Genomic DNA, 18,563 nt, shown 5'->3' on the forward strand with positions numbered 1-18,563 from the left:
GCACCTTATCGTTTTTGACAACCGCTATAAAAAGCCAAGAAGAAGAAGAAGAAGAAAGACGATGGCGTCCAGTAGACACTTGTCAGTAGAGTGACTTTGCAGTGTGAACATGTCTAAAGTCCAAATGCTGAGATCGTTGGTGAAGCAGCGACTAACTGCGGCTGCTGAAGAGATATTTGGGCTGTTTGAAAGAACGATAGCAGAGTACGAGGAGGAACTTTGTCGATCAAAAGAGGAGAACGAGCGACAACGGAAACTACTGGACGCTGTTTTCAACCCTCAGCTTCGGTTACACAGAGCAGGTTTGTTCATTAAACATTACAAGTTCATTATTAATAATATAACTGCTGCTTTGTTCAATAAATATTCAGTCTGTCGACGTTTATACGCCGCGTTAGCTTCTCTAGTGTCGTTAGTTTCTGTGGTGTCATTAGCTTCTCTGGTGTCGTTAGCTTCTCTAGTGTCGTTAGCTTCTCTGGTGTCATTAGCTTCTCTGTCATTAGTTTCTGTGGTGTCGTTAGCTTCTGCGGTGCCGTTAGCTTCTCTGGGGTCGTTAGCTACGGCGGTGCCGTTAGCTTTTGTGTTGTTGTTGTTGTTGTTAGCTTCTGTGGTGTCGTTAGCTTCTGTGGTGTCGTTAGCTTCTGTGGTGTCGTTAGCTTTTGTGTTGTTGTCGTTAGCTTCTGTGGTGTCGTTAGCTTCTCTGGTGCCGTTAGCTTCTGTGGTGTCGTTAGCTTTTGTGTTGTTCTTGTTGTTGTTGTTAGCTTCTCTGGTGCCGTTAGCTTCTCTGCTGGTTGGTTATGTTGCATGGTCTTACATTCCTTTTGCATGTTTGATATACCATATACCATGTGTTTGTTTTTTATGAACCCTCAAATTCTCTGATTATTTCCGGTTTACATAAAACATATTTGACTGACCCCAAATGACTTCCACATTTTGGCTGCATCTCTGTCAAAGCGAATGATGTTAAAACCATCCACATGAAAGTCCACATCCTCAGAAAGCCATGTCTCTGTGAAACACAAAAGGCTGGTTTGTGCATCATTTCGCTTGTGTTCCCAAAGTGACTCCAGAGGTATGTTGTTAGTGTGGAGGGATAGCTGCGCCGACTCCGCCTGAAGGCAGCTCAGCTCCAACAGGTAGCACAGTGAGTAGACGAGCCTACCTGGGTCAATGGTAAATGGCTGCGCTGGTCATGAGCAGAGTGCAATAAACTGGTGATTGGAGCCAGAGGCAGGCCAGATGTAGCATTGTTGCCGTTGACATTCTGATAAAACAAGACAAGGCAGGAAAATATGCAAGAAAAACACGCAACTTCATGATGTTGACAAAGTCAAGCTTCTGGAATAGTTTGAGGTGACTCTCAAAAAGTCGAGTGGCAGGTTTGCCAAAGGAAACTGGCATATCACAAATCTACAACCATTTTAACAAATCACCTGAAAACTGTAAGTAACAGTTTAGCCGCTTAGCAATTTTTTTCCCAGCTATTGCGGCTGCTGTTACTGTGGAGTTGCTAAGACCACCAAATACTGACTGCATTTTTCCTCATGCTGCTTTTGTTCCGATTAAACTAATCTCAATTTTGTCTTCATTTAGCTTTAAAAAGTTTTTACTTATATTGTTTCCAAGTGGAAGCATATATAATAAAAACAAAAGTGGGCCAAGAATGCTTCCTTGAGGAATACCACTCTAAGCTGTAGCGGAGATGTGCTGTCTTTTCAAGCGAGATCAAATAACTAATTTCGAATATATATGTTATAGCCGAGTTTATATACAAATAATATTATTTCCCATCTTTGCTGAGTAAGAGTTTTGTGCCTGTCCCATACAGTCAGGGTTGAGTTCAGTGAGGGATGCAAATTAAAGATTTGCTAATTGAAGTTGTACAGCACTATAGGACAACAAACTCTGAACCCCATTCTCATAGTCCTTTCTCAGCCCAGGCCTTTGCACCGAAAGTCTAAATTCAGAAGTACAGTGTAGTGATACTGCTGTTACTTACAGATGTCATATAGAGACCTGACACAGCTGAGTGAACACTGTGAAGCTGTTTGATGCTCAGAAATCTGTAGAAGTTCAGTAAGGAGTTTTTGAGCTGTGATGTGAATGAACGACAACATTTCTCTGTAACATCTGTGTGTTTCCTGTTTCCTGCAGACGTCCAGCAGCTGCTGGTGGTTAAAGAAGAGGTTCCCCCTGAGCAGCAGGAGTGGAGCTCCAGTGTGGGCCAGGAGGACCCAGAGCCTCCACTCATTAAAGAGGAACAGGAGGACCCAGAGCCTCCACACATTAAAGAGTACCAGGAGGACCCAGAGCCTCCACACATTAAAGAGGACCAGGAGGAACTCTGGATCAGTCAGGAGGGAGAGCAGCTTCAAGGGCTGGAGGAGGCTGATATCATCAACTTCCTTTTCACTCCTGTCCCTGTGAAGAGTGAAGATGATGAAGAGAAACCTCAGTCCTCACAGCTTCATCAAAGACACACTGAACAGATGAAAACTGGAGCTGATGGAGAGGACTGTGGAGGACCAGAACCAGCCAGGAACTCAGATCCAGATACACAGATACAGCCTGAGACACATGACAAGACTGGAGAGTCTTCTGAACCTGAGACTGATGACAGTGATGAATGGAATGAGACAAGAAAATATCAGTCAGGTTTGAATATTCTGAAAAATGAAGAAGTGTCTGTCAGTGATTTGAAATGTAGTGCTGGTGAGAAACCATTTATCTGCTCTGAGTCTGGGAAAAGATTTGGTAAAACTGGATGTCTGAAAGCACACATCAGAACTCATACAGGAGAGAAACCATTTAGCTGCCCTGAGTGTGGGAAAAACATTGGCGACAAGTCACTTGTAAGGCAACACATGAGCACTCATATGGGAGAAAGACCTTTTAGCTGCTCAGTTTGTGAGAAATCCTTTACACTGAATGGAAATTTACAAAAGCACATGAGAATCCACACAGGAGAGAAACCATTCAGCTGCTCGGTTTGTAAGAAATCTTTTAGACTCCGAGATGGTTTAAAGTTTCACATGAGGACCCACACAGGAGAGAAACCATTTAGCTGCTCTGAATGTGGGAAAAAATTTGGCGACAAGAAACTTCTACGGCAACACATGAAAACTCATACAGGAGAGAAACCGTTTTGCTGCTCTGAGTGTGGGAAAAGATTTGGTAAAGCCGATCATCTGAAGACACATATGAGAACTCATACAGGAGAGAAACCATTTAGCTGCCCTGAGTGTGGGAAAAAATTTGGCGACAAGTCAATTGTAAGGCACCACATGAACACTCATACGGGAGAAAGACCTTTTAGCTGCTCAGTTTGTGAGAAATCCTTTACACTGAATGGAAATTTACAAAAGCACATGAGAATCCACACAGGAGAGAAACCATTCAGCTGCTCGATTTGTAGGAAATCTTTTACACTCCGAGGTAGTTTAAAGTTTCACATGAGGACCCACACAGGAGAGAAACCATTTAGTTGCTCTGAGTGTGGGAAAAAATTTCCCACCAGCACAGATCTGAAGAAACACGTGTATACGCATACAGGAGAGAAACCATTCAGCTGCTCAGTATGTAAGAAATCTTTTACACAGAAAGGACATTTACGAGTACACATGAGAAGCCACACTGGAGAAAAACCTTACAGCTGCTCAGTTTGTGAAAAATCTTTTCCATATAGTTGCAGTTTACGAAAACACATGAGAAGGCACACTGGAGAGAAAGGGGGAACCTCCAGCCAGCAGCTCAGCTGAACAGGTGGAAGCAGAAGCAGAGGGAGAGGACTGTGGAGGACCAGAACCAGCCAGGAACTCAGATCCAGATACACATTTAGAACATGAGACTGTTGATAAGACTGGAGAGTCTTCTGAACCTGAGACTGAACACTGATGATGACTGGAAGGAGACCAGAGAACCTCAGTCCGGTTTAAACTCTCTGTAAAGTGAGGAAGTCCCAGTACATTGTGCGAAAGTTATTACGGTAAAAAAAACTAGGTCCAGGTGTTCTGAGTGTGTTAAAACATTTCTTATTCTAATCCTGGTTCTTCTTGATGACTTGAAGATAGCTGATGACATTTCCTCATCAGTGAATCATGAATCATTAACACTGCTGCCATTCATAATGTGAAAGTGCACAAGCACAGAATGACAACATGTTGATGTGATGTTTACATGCTGTAGGTTAAGTGTTTTCCTGGATATTAATTTGATCCATGCAGCTGGCTCAGATTAAACCTGAAAATGAAGGAGGGAGACCTCAGGTCTGATGTTTGTTTTAGGGTAATGGTTTTCTTTTTCCTCCATTGTCCTGATCTTACCTGGTAGTTTGACATGAGAAGAAAAAGCAACAACTTATTTGGAGCTTTGTGATGAGAAATGTTTTGAAGCTTTTTGTTTGTAAATAAATATTATATTTAAAATACAAATAAATAATCAGTAATAAAGTAAGTTTAGTTCATGTCATTCTTCTGAATTTTAATCATTGAACTGCCTGTGTGTATTTCTGAGTATATCTTGAATTTCGGTAATGCTTCTGGACTTTTAATTTGAACCTCAGAAACTCACCTATGCCGGAAGCTGTATTCTTACTGTGGACAACGTCACACTGAACAAGATGGCGTCCGATAGAGAAGAAAAACAGCAGAGTGTCTTTGTTGTGTTTTTAAAGTGTGAAGATGTCTAAAGTCCAAATGCTGAGATCGTTGGTGAAGCAGCGACTAAATGCGGCTGCTGAAGAGATATTTGGGCTGTTTGAAAGAACGATAGCAGAGTACGAGGAGGAACTTTGTCGATCAAAAGAGGAGAACGAGCGACAACGGAAACTACTGGACGCTGTTTTCAACCCTCAGCTTCGGTTACACAGAGCAGGTTTGTTCATTAAACATTACAAGTTCATTATTAATAATATAACTGCAGCTTTGTTCAATAAATATTCAGTCTGTCGACGATTAAAGCCACGTTAGCTTCTCTGGTGCCGTTAGCTTCTCCGGTGCCGTTAGCTTCTCTGGTGCCGTTAGCTTCTCTGGTGTCGTTAGCTTCTGCGGTGCCGTTAGCTTCTCTGGTGTCGTTAGCTTCTGTGGTGCCGTTAGCTTCTCTGGTGCCGTTAGCTTCTGTGGTGTCGTTAGCTTCTCTGGTGCCGTTAGCTTCTCTGGTGTCGTTAGCTTCTGTGGTGCCGTTAGCTTCTGTGGTGTCGTTAGCTTCTCTGGTGTCGTTAGCTTCTCTGGTGCCGTTAGCTCCTGTGGTGTCGTTAGCTTCTCTGGTGCCGTTAGCTTCTGTGGTGTCGTTAGCTTCTCTGGTGCCGTTAGCTTCTGTGGTGTCATTAGCTTCTCTGGTGTCGTTAGCTTCTGTGGTGCTGTTAGCTTCTCTGGTGTCATTAGCTTCTCTGGAGAACTTGGTGTGTCACACCAAAACCATAAAGTTATATCTGAACAACAAGAATTTACTTATATAGTTGAAAATTATGTCATTATGGAAACTTGAGGAATCACATACTGATGTACTTTAGTTTCTTATTGTACAGTAATTTTCTGATGTGTGCAGACTAATACCAGTACAGTTATCACTTTGAGTTCTACAGTTGTCCTGTTTAGATGTGTTTAATATCTATCCATGTTAAGTGATTCATTGCTGTGTCAATAGCCTGAGTGTCCTCTTCTTCAGAAAGACAACATTTTGAGGGGTATGTTGATCGCAAAATAAACATTTGTCAAATACAAGCCTTCTCAAGTTCAGGGGAGACATGTGGGTACCCGCAGACCTTATGATATCTTGAGGTGAGAATTTAAGGGACTCCTTAAATTGCCCATGTCAGTTGTCCTCTTCCCAAATTTTAGCCTAACTTTTGAGCTATATTAACCCTCTTACCAACAAGCTATACCCTCATGGTTCATCTCAGGTTGTCTTGTTTCACAACCTTTGTGCTACCTTAATAAATAAGCACCCCCACAGTAAGGTCACACTCTAACTATTTCCACTAGGAGGGCCAGTGGGGATCTTATTTCAGGCATCTAACCAACAACCCACTCCAACAACCCACTGAATTCAAGACAAGTGTAAAAGTACTAATTCTTTTCTGGATGGAAGACTGATTTCTGCAACACTCTATATACATGACAAAAACACTGTTCTTGGTTCTGTTTGGTTCAAATCAACAGCTCCAACCATCTGGTTGTTTTGTCATGTGACCACTCACAGCTGGTAGCACATCTACTGTGTATTACTTTATTACTCATCATGTTTTTCTTATTAAAATAATTTAATTAAATTATTTTGCTTCCTTTCATTTGTATGGTAATGAACTTGTATGTTCTGCAGATGTTTATCAATAACCTTTGTATTCCATAAAGTGAGGGAAAAAGCTCTTTAGTGACAATACCATCTGTGTGTGTGTTTCCTGTTTCCTGCAGACGTCCAGCAGCTGTTGGTGGTTAAAGAAGAGGTTCCCCCTGAGCAGCAGGAGTGGAGCTCCAGTGTGGACCAGGAGGACCCAGAGCCTCCACACATTAAAGAGGACCAGGAGGACCCAGAGCCTCCACACATTAAAGAGGAACAGGAGGAACTCTGGATCAGTCAGGAGGGAGAACAGCTTCAGGGGCTGGAGGAGGATGATATCACCAAGTCAATATCCACTCCTGTCCCTGTGAAGAGTGAAGATGATGAAGAGAAACCTCAGTCCTCACAGCTTCATCAAAGACACACTGAACAGGTGGAAACTGGAGCTGATGGAGAGGACTGTGGAGGACCAGAACCAGTCTGGAACTCAGATCCAGATACACAGATACAACCTGAGACACAGGACAGTAACAATGATTGGACTGAGAACAGAGAGTATCAGTCAGGTTTAAATATTCTGAAAGATACTGAAGTTCCCGTCAATGATTCAAGATGTTGTGCTGGTGAAAAACCACTCAGCTGCTCCGAGTGTGGGAAAAGATTTAGCCGCAAGACAGAGCTGAAGAGACACATGTGCATTCATACAGGAGAGAAACCATTCAGCTGCTCAGTTTGCAAGCGATCTTTTACACAAGCTGTAGATTTGCAGAAGCACATGAGAATTCACACTGGAGAGAAACCATTCAGTTGCTCAGTCTGTAATAACTTTTTTACGCAGAGTGGCGATTTGCAGAGACACATGAGAATCCACACTGGAGAGAAACCATTCAGTTGCTCAATTTGTAAGAAATCTTTTACACAGAGTGGACATTTACAGAAACACATGAGGATTCACACAGGAGAGAAACCTTACAGTTGCTCAGTCTGTAAGAAATCTTTTACACATAATGGATATCTTTATAAACACATGAGGTGCCACACAGGAGAGAAGCCTTACAGCTGCTCTGAGTGTGGGAAGAGATTCCTGCGCAAGGAAACCTTAGTTGTTCACACGAGAACCCACACAGGAGAGAAACCTTTCAGCTGCCGTGTTTGTGACCAGAGATTCACTTGGCCTCACCAACTCAGAAACCATCAGTGTGTTGGGTGTCAGTCCTCACAAACTCATCAAACTCCGACAGAGGAGAACAGAGAGGCAGAGCCTCCAGCCAGCAGCTCAGCTGAACAGATGGAAACAGAAGTGGGTGGAAAGGACTTTGAAGGACCAGAACCAGCCAGGAGCTCAGATCCAGATACATGTTTACAACCTGAGACTGATGACAAGACTGGAGAATTTTTTCAACCAGAGACTGAATACTGGTGATGACTGGAAGGAGACCAGTAAACATCAGTACTGTTAAAACTTTCTGAAAAATTATTAAGTCTCTCTTCAGCATATGAAAATTATTACAAGCATAAATGTCAAGGTTTTCTGATTGTGGCTAAAGTTTGTCTGCTAGACTCAGAAGTAGCACATGAGAATTCACACAGTGGAGAAACCCCTCAGTTGGTCATTGTGTGGGGAAAAGCTTTAAACAAAAAAATCACAAGGCAGTCACGTCAAAGGTCATAAGTCTGTCTTCGACAACAGCGGCAGTAAAACTGCTGGTTCACATGAAACTTTCAGCAGTGATTAAACTCTGGAGCAACAGTTGTTGACATGTTTGAAATGAAAACATCAAAGGAAGAATGTCTTTCTTCTTCTGCTGTGAGCAAACAGCATTTAGAGTTGGTAATGTTTCACAATGGTTAACAACACCCAACCATCTTTAAACTGAGTCATTCACAGTGTTTACTCTTTCACTAAACTGCTTTTATTTGTATTGACTTCAATAGGCTTTACATGTTTTGCATATTTGTCTATTAGGGGCGTAATTACAACATACATAAGTTAATATCCTCCACTACACTGCCCCTCTTTCTTTTTCATTTATATACATGTTCATGGATGTTTATTGAAATGTGGTGAGACACAAGGAGCCCTGAACAGCTGATCAGAATCAGTTTAATCAACCCTGAGTTAAGCTCAAGTGCGGTGAATGAAAACAGCCATCATCAATGGAGCTCCGATACTATGATTCACCATGGCAACAGGTAAATAAAAGGCAGAAGCTCCATTTTAATCAGATGGATGTAGAGATATTGATGCATGAATTTGCCGACTGTGCACAAAAGGGGGTCAGTCAGAGAGGGGGAAAGTGTTAGTAAATTAATACAATTAAGTTTTATTCAGTGTTATCCATTTATCCATAAATGTATTATTAGGTCATATCCTACATTGCATTTTAAATGTATTTGGACAACTTTAATCTGACAAGGACAAAGCGCATGGGACAGAAACTTTTAATTTAATTTAATTTAATTTAACCCATATTGAACCAGGATAAAATTCTGGCTGGTTTACAAGGGAGACCTAGCTGAGACGGCAGCACGCAAAAAGTTACAGCCAACAACCTATTTGGAGTTTAAGGACTAAAGTTCAAAGCTCAATACATGTCAGTCTTTTGAAAAGTATATTTTAATCATTTCTCTTCCTGCGTGTTTTTCTGAATAATAGGGAATTTCTATTTCTGCGTTGAATCGACACCATAGCTACAGGGTCGGCTCCATGTCGACGTAGAGCTGACGCCATAACCTGACGTGCACCTCCCCAGAAATGTAACTACACATTGCGGTCACACAGACCTCCTGTCTGTTTCTGTAAGCTGACACCATTTCCCTCAGTGGAAACAAAGCTTTTATTTATTTTAATTTCACAGATAAGGAAACAATAAATTGTGAAGACAATAAAGCCTCCACAAAAACAGCATTTTTAGTCTGGTGGAAGGGGGAGAAGAAATCTCTGCTAGCTGCTGGGCTAATTTATACAGTGTAAAGTGCCATAGGCTTGTGCTAACAATGTTAGCATTTTGTATTTGTTTGAATAACGTGTTAAGTATTAGACAGTTGTTTAGTCAGTGAATGTTGTGAGTTGTAATGGAGCCAAATTGTGTGCCGTTACCTTTGTTAAATGTTGCTGTTGTCCCTGGTTTCATATGAGAGGAGGGAAAGATTGCTAGTTGCTAGGCTAATTTATACAATGTAAAATGCCATAGACTTGTGCTCATAAAGTTAGCATATTGTATTTGTGGGGGAAATGTGTCCAGAAAAAGACAAGTGTTTGTCTGTGAATGCTGCGTGTTATAGTGAATTTGTGTACTTGAAACTGTTTGAAACTGTCTCTATTAAGCCATGTTTAATGTGTGTTTAATGTGTGTTTTGAATCAACTAAACTGCACTTTTAAGAAACCTCCACCGCTGACTAGTTTTTTGGAGGTGTAACTGCAAGTAAAAATGCTCACAACAGCATGGGCTCTGTTGCACAACCATAAATGCTGCTTCACTATGTTAATTATGGTAACACTTCTGAACTTTTATTTTGACGCTCAAAAACCCATCTGCCCTGGAAGCTGTATTCTTTACTGGCTCACGTCACACTGTTTGAGCAAGATGGCGTCCAATACAGATGCTTCAAAGAGTTCAGATAACAGAATGGGTTTTTCATTTATAATTCCAGAATTCACCATTAAAGTTTGCAAGAGAATCAGTGACGAGTTGTCCGTCTATACAGAGGAAGGTGATGGCTATATCATCAGCTGTACAGTGACTTTTATTTTGAACCTCAGAAACTCAGCACTTCCGGAAGCTGTATTATTTACTGTGGCTGACTTCACACTGAACAAAATGGCGTCGAGTACAAACGACTGTTAGCAGAGTGTCTTTGTTGTGTTTTTAAAGTGTGAAGATGTCTAAAGTCCAAATGCTGAGATTGTTGGTGAAGCAGCGACTAACTGCGGCTGCTGAAGAGATATTTGGGCTGTTTGAAAGAACGATAGCAGAGTACGAGGAGGAACTTTGTCGATCAAAAGAGGAGAACGAGCGACAACGGAAACTACTGGACGCTGTTTTCAACCCTCAGCTTCGGTTACACAGAGCAGGTTTGTTCATTAAACATTACAAGTTCATTATTAATGATATAACTGCAGCTTTGTTCAATAAATATTCAGTCTGTCGACGATTAAAAGCCACGTTAGCTTCTCTGGTGTTGTTAGCTTCTGTGGTGCCGTTAGCTTCTCTGGTGCCGTTAGCTTCTGCGGTGTCGTTAGCTTCTGCGGTGTCGTTAGCATCTGTGGTGCCGTTAGCTTCTGTGGTGCCGTTAGCTTCTCTGGTGCCGTTAGCTTCTCTGGTGCTGTTAGCTTCTCTGGTGTCGTTAGCTTCTGTGGTGTCGTTAGCTTCTGTGGTGCCGTTAGCTTCTCTGATGCCGTTAGCTTCTCTGGTGCTGTTAGCTTCTCTGGTGTCGTTAGCTTCTCTGGTGCCGTTAGCTTTTCTGGTGCTGTTAACTTCTCTGGTGCTGTTAACTTCTCTGGTGTCGTTAGCTTCTCTGGTGTCGTTAGCTTCTCTGGCAATCTCGGGGTGTCACACCAAAACTAAAAGCTATAACTGAATTCCAAGAATTTACTTACACTGTTGAAAACAATGGCATAATGGAACTTTACGGATCGCATATTGATTTACTTTATTGTAAAGTAAATTATTTTTTGGTGCATATGGACTAATATTAGTAAAGTTCATATTTTGAGTGAGCAGCTGTCTTGTTTAATGTTAAATATCCATATATGGTGATAAAGTGATTCATTGCCCTTTTAGTTGCCTGGTTGTCCTCTTCTTTAGAAAGACAAATACAGTTTCCATTTTAAGGAGTACACTGACTGGAAAAGAAACATTTACTGAGTACAAGCCTATTCAAGTTTAGGGCACCCTCCTGGGTACCCATAGACCCCAATTAATTCCAATATATCTAAGCCCAGTTTCCACCAAGCAGTACGGTATGGTTCAGTTCGGTATGTTTTTTTGTTTGTTTGTTTTTTGTTTTTTCCACTGTGAAAAGTTGTGGATGGTACCAATGGACCTGTTCCCTAACGTCCCCATGTTTGGTCCCCCCTCTGTTGGGGTACCTAGTACACAGATCTGGTACTAAAAGGTGGAGCTGCGAACACTGCAGTCTGATTGGTCAGTAGAGGACGGTCACTCTGCTCAGGGCTGAGTTGTGTCTGATTATGAGGCTCATGTAACCACTGTTCATACTGTGGAGAGTTTTATTAGTAAACTGTAACTATAAAATGAAAGGATGTTTTGCTACCTCTCACAGCAGCTGGAGTCTGAGAAAAAATAACTTCATTCACTGGGCCGACTGCCGGCAACTTTTAAGGTGGAACATTAACTTGTAATGTTACTCAATTCATGAGTTGATGACGTGAATCCATCAGCACACCTTAAATTTCACTGTGACAACTTTGACCATCACTTTAGTTTTTATATGATACACACTTTTTGTAATGAGTTTCAAGTGTTTATATATATATATTAATTTCAGCCAGGTTATGTGAATTGCATATATTCTAATCTTCACTTGGAGAGAAAAAGGGTTGCGTATTGTCGAGCTACACAACACTAAACCCCTGAGCTTGCCTGAGAAGGACTAAAGGCACAAAGCTGCTATTTTTAAATATCCCATGGAGAGAGACTCTCACTGCAGCCTGTTCTGTTTTCTGCTGAAAATGTGGGCGTGCAGCCTCATTCTGTGGACGACAAACCAGGTGCAGACTTCCATCTGTGTCACCGCTGATGAGGAAATACAGCGAGTGCTGAACGGAGCAGTGAGTGACAACAACCCCGCCCACATTTAAGGAGTGGAAATGCCACGGTCTAGGTACCATGTTTGAAGGGTTACTTTCGATCAAAGGTACCATACTGTTTGGTGGAAACGGGGCTTTAGTTGGGAGCCATTGGAAAATGGCCTTGCCAGTTGCTCTCTTGCCAAATTTTTGCCAAAACTTTGGGCTATATTTAGCCCTCTTACCAACAAGCTATACCCACATGGTTCGTACCAATGGATGATGAATAAGCATCCCACAGTAAGGTCAGACTGTAATTATTTTCACCAGGAGGGCCAGTGGGGATCTTATTTCAGGCATCTAACCAACAATCCATTCAGTCAACACGAGGGATCCAAAAGTATAAAAATGCTGACTCATTCCTGCAGCACTTCATTGTGCATAAACATTGCAAAAACACTGTTCTTGGTTCTGATTGGTTAAAATCACCAACTCCAACTACCAGTTGTTTTGTCATGTGACCATTGATGACATCATCACAGCTAGTACATTGTATCTGTACAGTTTGTGTCCTTCTGGGTTCAGCAGTCTGTTTGGTCACTGTGCACAGGGAGTTTAAGAGGGAGTAATGGCTGGAAAAGCAGCGTATGTGTCCTAATGAGTATTACTTTTTTCTATACACTAAAAAATTATAAGACAAGACAATTTATAAGACATGTTTTGCTTTTTGAAAATAATTTAATTTAATTATTTTGCTTCCTTTCAGTTGTATAGTAATGAACGTATATGTTCTGCAGGTGTTACAGATAAATTTTGTATTCCATCAAGTGAGGAAAAAAGCTGTTAAGTGACAATACCATCTGTGTGTGTTTCCTGTTTCCTGCAGATGTCCAGCAGCTGCCGGTGGTTAAAGAAGAGGTTCCCCCTGAGCAGCAGGAGTGGAGCTCCAGTGTGGACCAGGAGGACCCAGAGCCTCCACACATTAAAGAGGACCAGGAGGACCCAGAGCCTCCACACATTAAAGAGGAACAGGAGGAACTCTGGATCAGTCAGGAGGGAGAGCAGCTTCAAGGGCTGGAGGAGGATGATATCATCAAGTTCACATTCACTCCTGTCCCTGTGAAGAGTGAAGATGATGAAGAGAAACCTCAGTCCTCACAGCTTCATCAAGGGCACAATGAACAGGTGGAAACAGAAGTTGAAATAGAGGACTGGGAAGGACCAGAACCAGTCTGGAACTCAGATCCAGATACACATTTACAACCTGAGACTGATGACAGTAACGATGATTGGGTGGAGACCAGAGAGTATCAGTCAGGTTTTAGCTCTCTGAAAAATGATAAAGTCCCTGTCAGTGATTCACAATGTAGGGCTGTTGAAAAACTATTTCGCTGCTCTGACTGTGGGAAAAGATTTAGCCGCAAGACTGAGCTGAAAAGACACATGTGCATTCATACAGGAGAGAAACCATTCAGCTGCTCGGTTTGTGAGAGATCCTTTACACAGACTGTAGATTTACAGAGACACATGAGAATCCACACAGGAGAGAAACCTTTCAGCTGCTCAGTCTGTGAGAAATCTTTTACGCAGAGTGGACATTTACAGAGACACATGAGAATCCACACAGAAGAGAAACCATTCAGTTGCTCACTTTGTGCAAAATATTTATTAGAGGGTGGATATTTACAGCAACACATGACGACACACACAGGAGAGAAACCTTTCAGCTGCTCAGTTTGTAAAAAGTTTTTTACACAGAGCGCTGATTTACACAGACACATACACACTCATATAGGAGAGAAACCATACAGCTGCTCAGTCTGTCAGAAATCTTTCACACATAGTGGGTATCTTCATAAACACATGACCTGCCACACAGGAGAGAAACCTTTCAGCTGCTCCGAGTGTGGTAAAAGATTCCCGCGCAAGGAAACATTAGTTGTTCACATGAGAATCCACACAGGAGAGAAACCATACAGCTGCTCAGTTTGTAATAAATCTTTCACACTAGGTGGAACTTTAAATATGCACATGAGGAGCCACACAGGAGAGAAACCATTTAGCTGCTCTGAATGTGGGAAAAAATTTCCCACCAAGACAGATCTGAAGAGACATATGAACACACATACGGGAGAGAAACCTTTCAGCTGTCCAGATTGTAAGAAATCTTTTACACAGCATGGGCATTTACAAGCACACATGAGAAGCCATACTGGAGAAAAACCTTACAGCTGCTCAGTTTGTAAGAAATGTTTTCCATATAGTGGAGGTTTACTAAAACACATGAGAAGCCACACTGGAGAAAAACCTTATAGCTGCTCTTTTTGTGAGAAATCTTTCACACAAAATGGAATTTTACAGAAACATATGAAAATTCACACAGGAGAGAAACCTTACAGTTGCAGTGTTTGTGAACAAAGATTCACTTGGCTTACACAACTGAAAATCCATCAGTGTGTTGGGTGTCAGTCCTCACAGCCTCATCAAACTCAAACTGAGGAGAACAGAGAGGCAGAGCCTCCAGCCAGCAGCTCAGCTGAACAGATGAAAACAGAAGCTGATGGAGAGGACTGTGGAGGACCAGAACCAGCCAGGAACTCAGATCCAGACACACATTTACAGCCTGAGACTGTTGACAAGACTGGAGAGTTTTCTGAGCCTGAGAATGAACACTAATGATGATTGGATAGAGACCAGAGAATCTCAATCAGACAGAAATTCTCTGGAAAATAATGGAGTCCGAGTGCACTGTATGAGAGTTATTGTCATCAAAAACTAGGCCCAGTCACTCTGAGTGTGTTAAAATATTTGTCTACTCGTGTCATAAGTAACAGCTGAGGAAAAAACTAAACTAAGCACAAAAAGTAAGGAAATCTGTGTTTGATAGATTATTTCTTTGATACAATGTTGTAACAATGCTTCTTTGCAATAAATCTTATGCTGTTTACTGTTTATTTCTCTTTTAAATGGTGCCACATTTGTTAGGAACGTGCATTTGTGGGATGAGCAGCAGAGCTGAGTATGTGGGTTGCGCCCCTGAAAAATTTGCCTAACAGCTTTTTATGCTGTTGACTGTTGTTTGGTGGATTGGATGATTGAAGTCTGAAGAAACAAGACATATGAGCCATTTAACAATTTATTCATTTAACAAACAGCAGCCTCAGTGGCGTGTGAAAGAACCATACACAGCCACAACAGCCTGGCACCTCCTCCTCATGCTGGTCACCAGCCTGGTCACACACGGCTGTGGGATGGCATCCCATGGTTGTGTTGGTCACTCTGGCACGAACAGCACGCCCAAGCTGATCCCACAAGTGTTCAATGGGGTTGAGGTCAGGACTGCTGGCAGGCCATTCCATCCTCTCCACTCCCAAATTTTGGAGGTAGTCTCTGATAAACCTCGCTCTGTGGGGGCGAGCGTTGTCATCTTGGAGGATAGAGTTCGGCCCCAGACTGTGAAGATGTGGGATTGCCACTGGCTACAGAATTTCATCTTGATATTTCTGCATTGAGACTGCCTCCAATGATGACAAGACTTGTTTTTCCAGTGAGAGAGATGTTGCCCCACACCATCACACTGCCTCCACCAAAAGATGTTACTCTATCGGTGCAGCAATCAGCAAAGAGTTCTCCGCAATTTCTCCACACTTTGACCCTATGATCCAGCTGCTATGAGACCAGAGATTGGCTGTGTGCACTCTGTTCCGGATTGTCTGGGCAAAACTTGACTGCAAATCTGTAGAAGACTGCCTACGGGTCCTAAGTGCTGACATGATGAGGAAACGGTCTTCTTGGGGTGCCGACTTCACAGCCTGTCTTTGACACTCCCCGTAAAATGTAACTTGGCCTTTATTTTGCAGATGGTACGAGGGCTCATTCCAAATAATGTGGCAACTTGGTTTTGCGGAACACCAGCTTGAAATTGCCCTATCGCATGGGCCCTATCCAGATCAGTCAAACGTGGCATGCTGATTCACACCTGACAGTCACACCTGATTGTCAGCACCTGGGGGTACCAGAAGCTCAAAACATGAGTCAATATCAACAGCAAAAAAAGCTGTTTGGCATTGGCAGAGAAAATTAGGCAAATTTTTCATGGTTGCAACCCACATACTCAGCTCTGCTGCTCATCCCACAAATACATGTTACTTACAAATGTGGCCCCATTTAAAAAGGGAAATAAACAGGTTTTCCAACTGTATAAGGATTATTCTCAAGAAGCATTGATGCAACAAAGAAATAATCTACCAAACAAATTTCCTTACTTTTTGTGCTTTTTGATCATTCAGCTGCTCAGTGTGAAAAAAGTTTTAAAGTAAAGATTCACAAGGCAGTCACATGTCAAAGGTCATAAGTGTGTCTTCAACAGCAGTGATGAAACTCTGGAGCAACAGAGAGTTGAAACAGTTGTGAACATGTTTAAAAATCATCTTCGCTCACATGCTGTATGTAAAGTGTTCTGCTGGATATTAATAATTCATCCATGCAGTCGGCTCAGATTGAACTTTAAAATGAAGGAGGGAGACTTCAGGTCTGTTATTTGTTTTGAGAGTTAATGCTTTACTTTGTCCTCTTTTGTCCTGATCCTACCTGAAGGGGAAATTGCCATACTTTGACATGAGAAGAATCTCCTTAACACCTTTTAACTGAGTCAGTCAGTGTTTACTGATTTATTAAACAACTTATGTCGACATCGTGGTGTAAAATGTTTTGAGGCTTTTGTTTCCAAGTTCAAGAATAAACCCTCAAGCTCAAGTGTATTTCAATCAATATTTCCCTGCGTGTTTTTCTGAGGCAGCCTGTAATTTCAGTAAAACTTTCGGACTTTTATTTTGAAGCTTATTAACCCCTCCTGCCCCGGAAGCAGTATTCTTACTGTGGCTAACTTTACACTGAATAAGATGGCGTCTTTCAGAACCAGGTGTTAGCAGAGTGTCTTTGTTGTGTTTTTAAAGTGCGAACATGTCTAAAGTCCAAATGCTGAGATCGTTAGTGAAGCAGCGACTAACTGCGGCTGCTGAAGAGATATTTGGGCTGTTTGAAAGAACGATAGCAGAGTACGAGGAGGAACTTTGTCGATCAAAAGAGGAGAACGAGCGACAACGGAAACTACTGGACGCTGTTTTCAACCCTCAGCTTCGGTTACACAGAGCAGGTTTGTTCATTAAACATTACAAGTTCATTATTAATAATATAACTGCAGCTTTGTTCAATAAATATTCAGTCTGTCGACGTTTCTCTGGTGTCGTTAGCTTCTGTGGTGTCGTTAGCTTCTGTGGTGCCGTTAGCTTCTCTGGTGCCGTTAGCTTCTCTGGTGTCGTTAGCTTCTGTGGTGTCGTTAGCTTCTCTGGCTTCGTTAGCTTCTCTGGTGTCGTTAGCTTCTCTGGCTTCGTTAGCTTCTCTGGTGTCGTTAGCTTCTCTGGTGCCGTTAGCTTCTGTGGTGCCGTTAGCTTCTCTGGTGTCGTTAGCTTCTGTGGTGCCGTTAGCTTCTCTGGTGTCGTTAGCTTCTCTGGTATCGTTAGCTATGTGACCTCCCTGCCTTTTGATGCAGCTATAATTGCATTTCAAGAATGATGCTTATTTACTATTACTTTGCTGTTGAAATACCCTGCTCAAAAATTAAAGGAACACTTAATGGTCACAGTTTAACACCAAGTCAGTTAAACTGCAGGGATATCAGTCTGTAGGAAGCACAAGTGATTGTGAATCAGTCAGTCCCCTGACCTAAAGGCTGCCTAGTATTGCCACAGACTGTCCAGGAGCTCACAGGTCCAAACAGGCCGTACACAATACTGAGTCACATCATGAGCTGATGTGATAAAATTCACACAAGTTGGATCAGCCTGTGATTTCAATTTTTGACTTTGATATTCAGTGTGATTTTTTTTAATCCAGCCCTCAGTGGTTTGATGACTTTGGTTTCCACTGACTGTTGTTACGTCATTTCTTTCCCAACTTATTATACAATGTACATCAGAAAAGATTTTACACTTAAGTAATTCATTCATCAAGATCTGATGTGTGTGTGTGTGTGTGTGTGTGTGTGTATGGCTTGTTGAAAATGAGGTCATCATGGAAACTTGAGGAATCACACAATGTAAGTGTAAGAATGACTATGCATTTCTGCAGCACTCTATTACATGTTATAGAAAAACTGTTTGGTTCAAATCACCAGCTACAACCATCTGTATCTGTACAGTTTGTGTCCTTCTGGGTTCAACAGTGTGTTTGGTCACTGTGCACAGGGAGTTTAACAGGGAGTAATGGCTGGAAAAGTAGTGCATGTTTATTACTGTGTATTATACATTAAAAAAAAGCTGTAGTGACAGTCACATCTGTGTGTGTGTTTCCTGTTTCCTGCAGACGTCCAGCAGCTGTTGGTGGTTAAAGAAGAGGTTCCCCCTGAGCAGCAGGAGTGGAGCTCCAGTGTGGACCAGGAGGACCCAGAGCCTCCACACATTAAAGAGGACCAGGAGGACCCAGAGCCTCCACACATTAAAGAGGAACAGGAGGAACTCTGGATCAGTCAGG

The 18,563-nt window shown here is 42.1% G+C and overlaps 3 protein-coding genes across 3 annotated transcripts in view; all 3 read left to right on the forward strand.

Annotated features, from left to right (window-relative positions):
* The window catches only part of LOC144459639 (uncharacterized), a 100,903-nt gene extending 84,109 nt beyond the window's left edge, over positions 1-16,794 (forward strand). The window contains exon 2 of the transcript XR_013488471.1: positions 16,380-16,794. The gene's annotated coding sequence lies outside the window, so the exon portion shown is untranslated. The remainder of the gene's footprint in view (positions 1-16,379) is intronic.
* On the forward strand, positions 48-9,670 carry LOC117245884 (uncharacterized). The gene is made up of 4 exons (XM_078164745.1): positions 48-302; positions 2,158-3,751; positions 5,548-5,557; positions 6,416-9,670. Exons 1-4 carry the CDS (start codon positions 110-112, stop codon positions 7,700-7,702), a joined length of 3,084 nt encoding a protein of 1,027 aa, XP_078020871.1. The 5' UTR covers positions 48-109; the 3' UTR covers positions 7,703-9,670.
* On the forward strand, positions 10,097-16,381 carry LOC117245841 (uncharacterized). The gene is made up of 2 exons (XM_033609407.2): positions 10,097-10,355; positions 12,919-16,381. The coding sequence occupies exons 1-2, from the start codon at positions 10,163-10,165 to the stop codon at positions 14,706-14,708; spliced, it is 1,983 nt and encodes a 660-aa protein (XP_033465298.2). The 5' UTR covers positions 10,097-10,162; the 3' UTR covers positions 14,709-16,381.
* Positions 16,795-18,563: the final 1,769 nt, after the last annotated feature.

This window comes from Epinephelus lanceolatus, chromosome 22, assembly GCF_041903045.1.
Source record: "Epinephelus lanceolatus isolate andai-2023 chromosome 22, ASM4190304v1, whole genome shotgun sequence".
NCBI lineage: Eukaryota > Metazoa > Chordata > Actinopteri > Perciformes > Serranidae > Epinephelus > Epinephelus lanceolatus.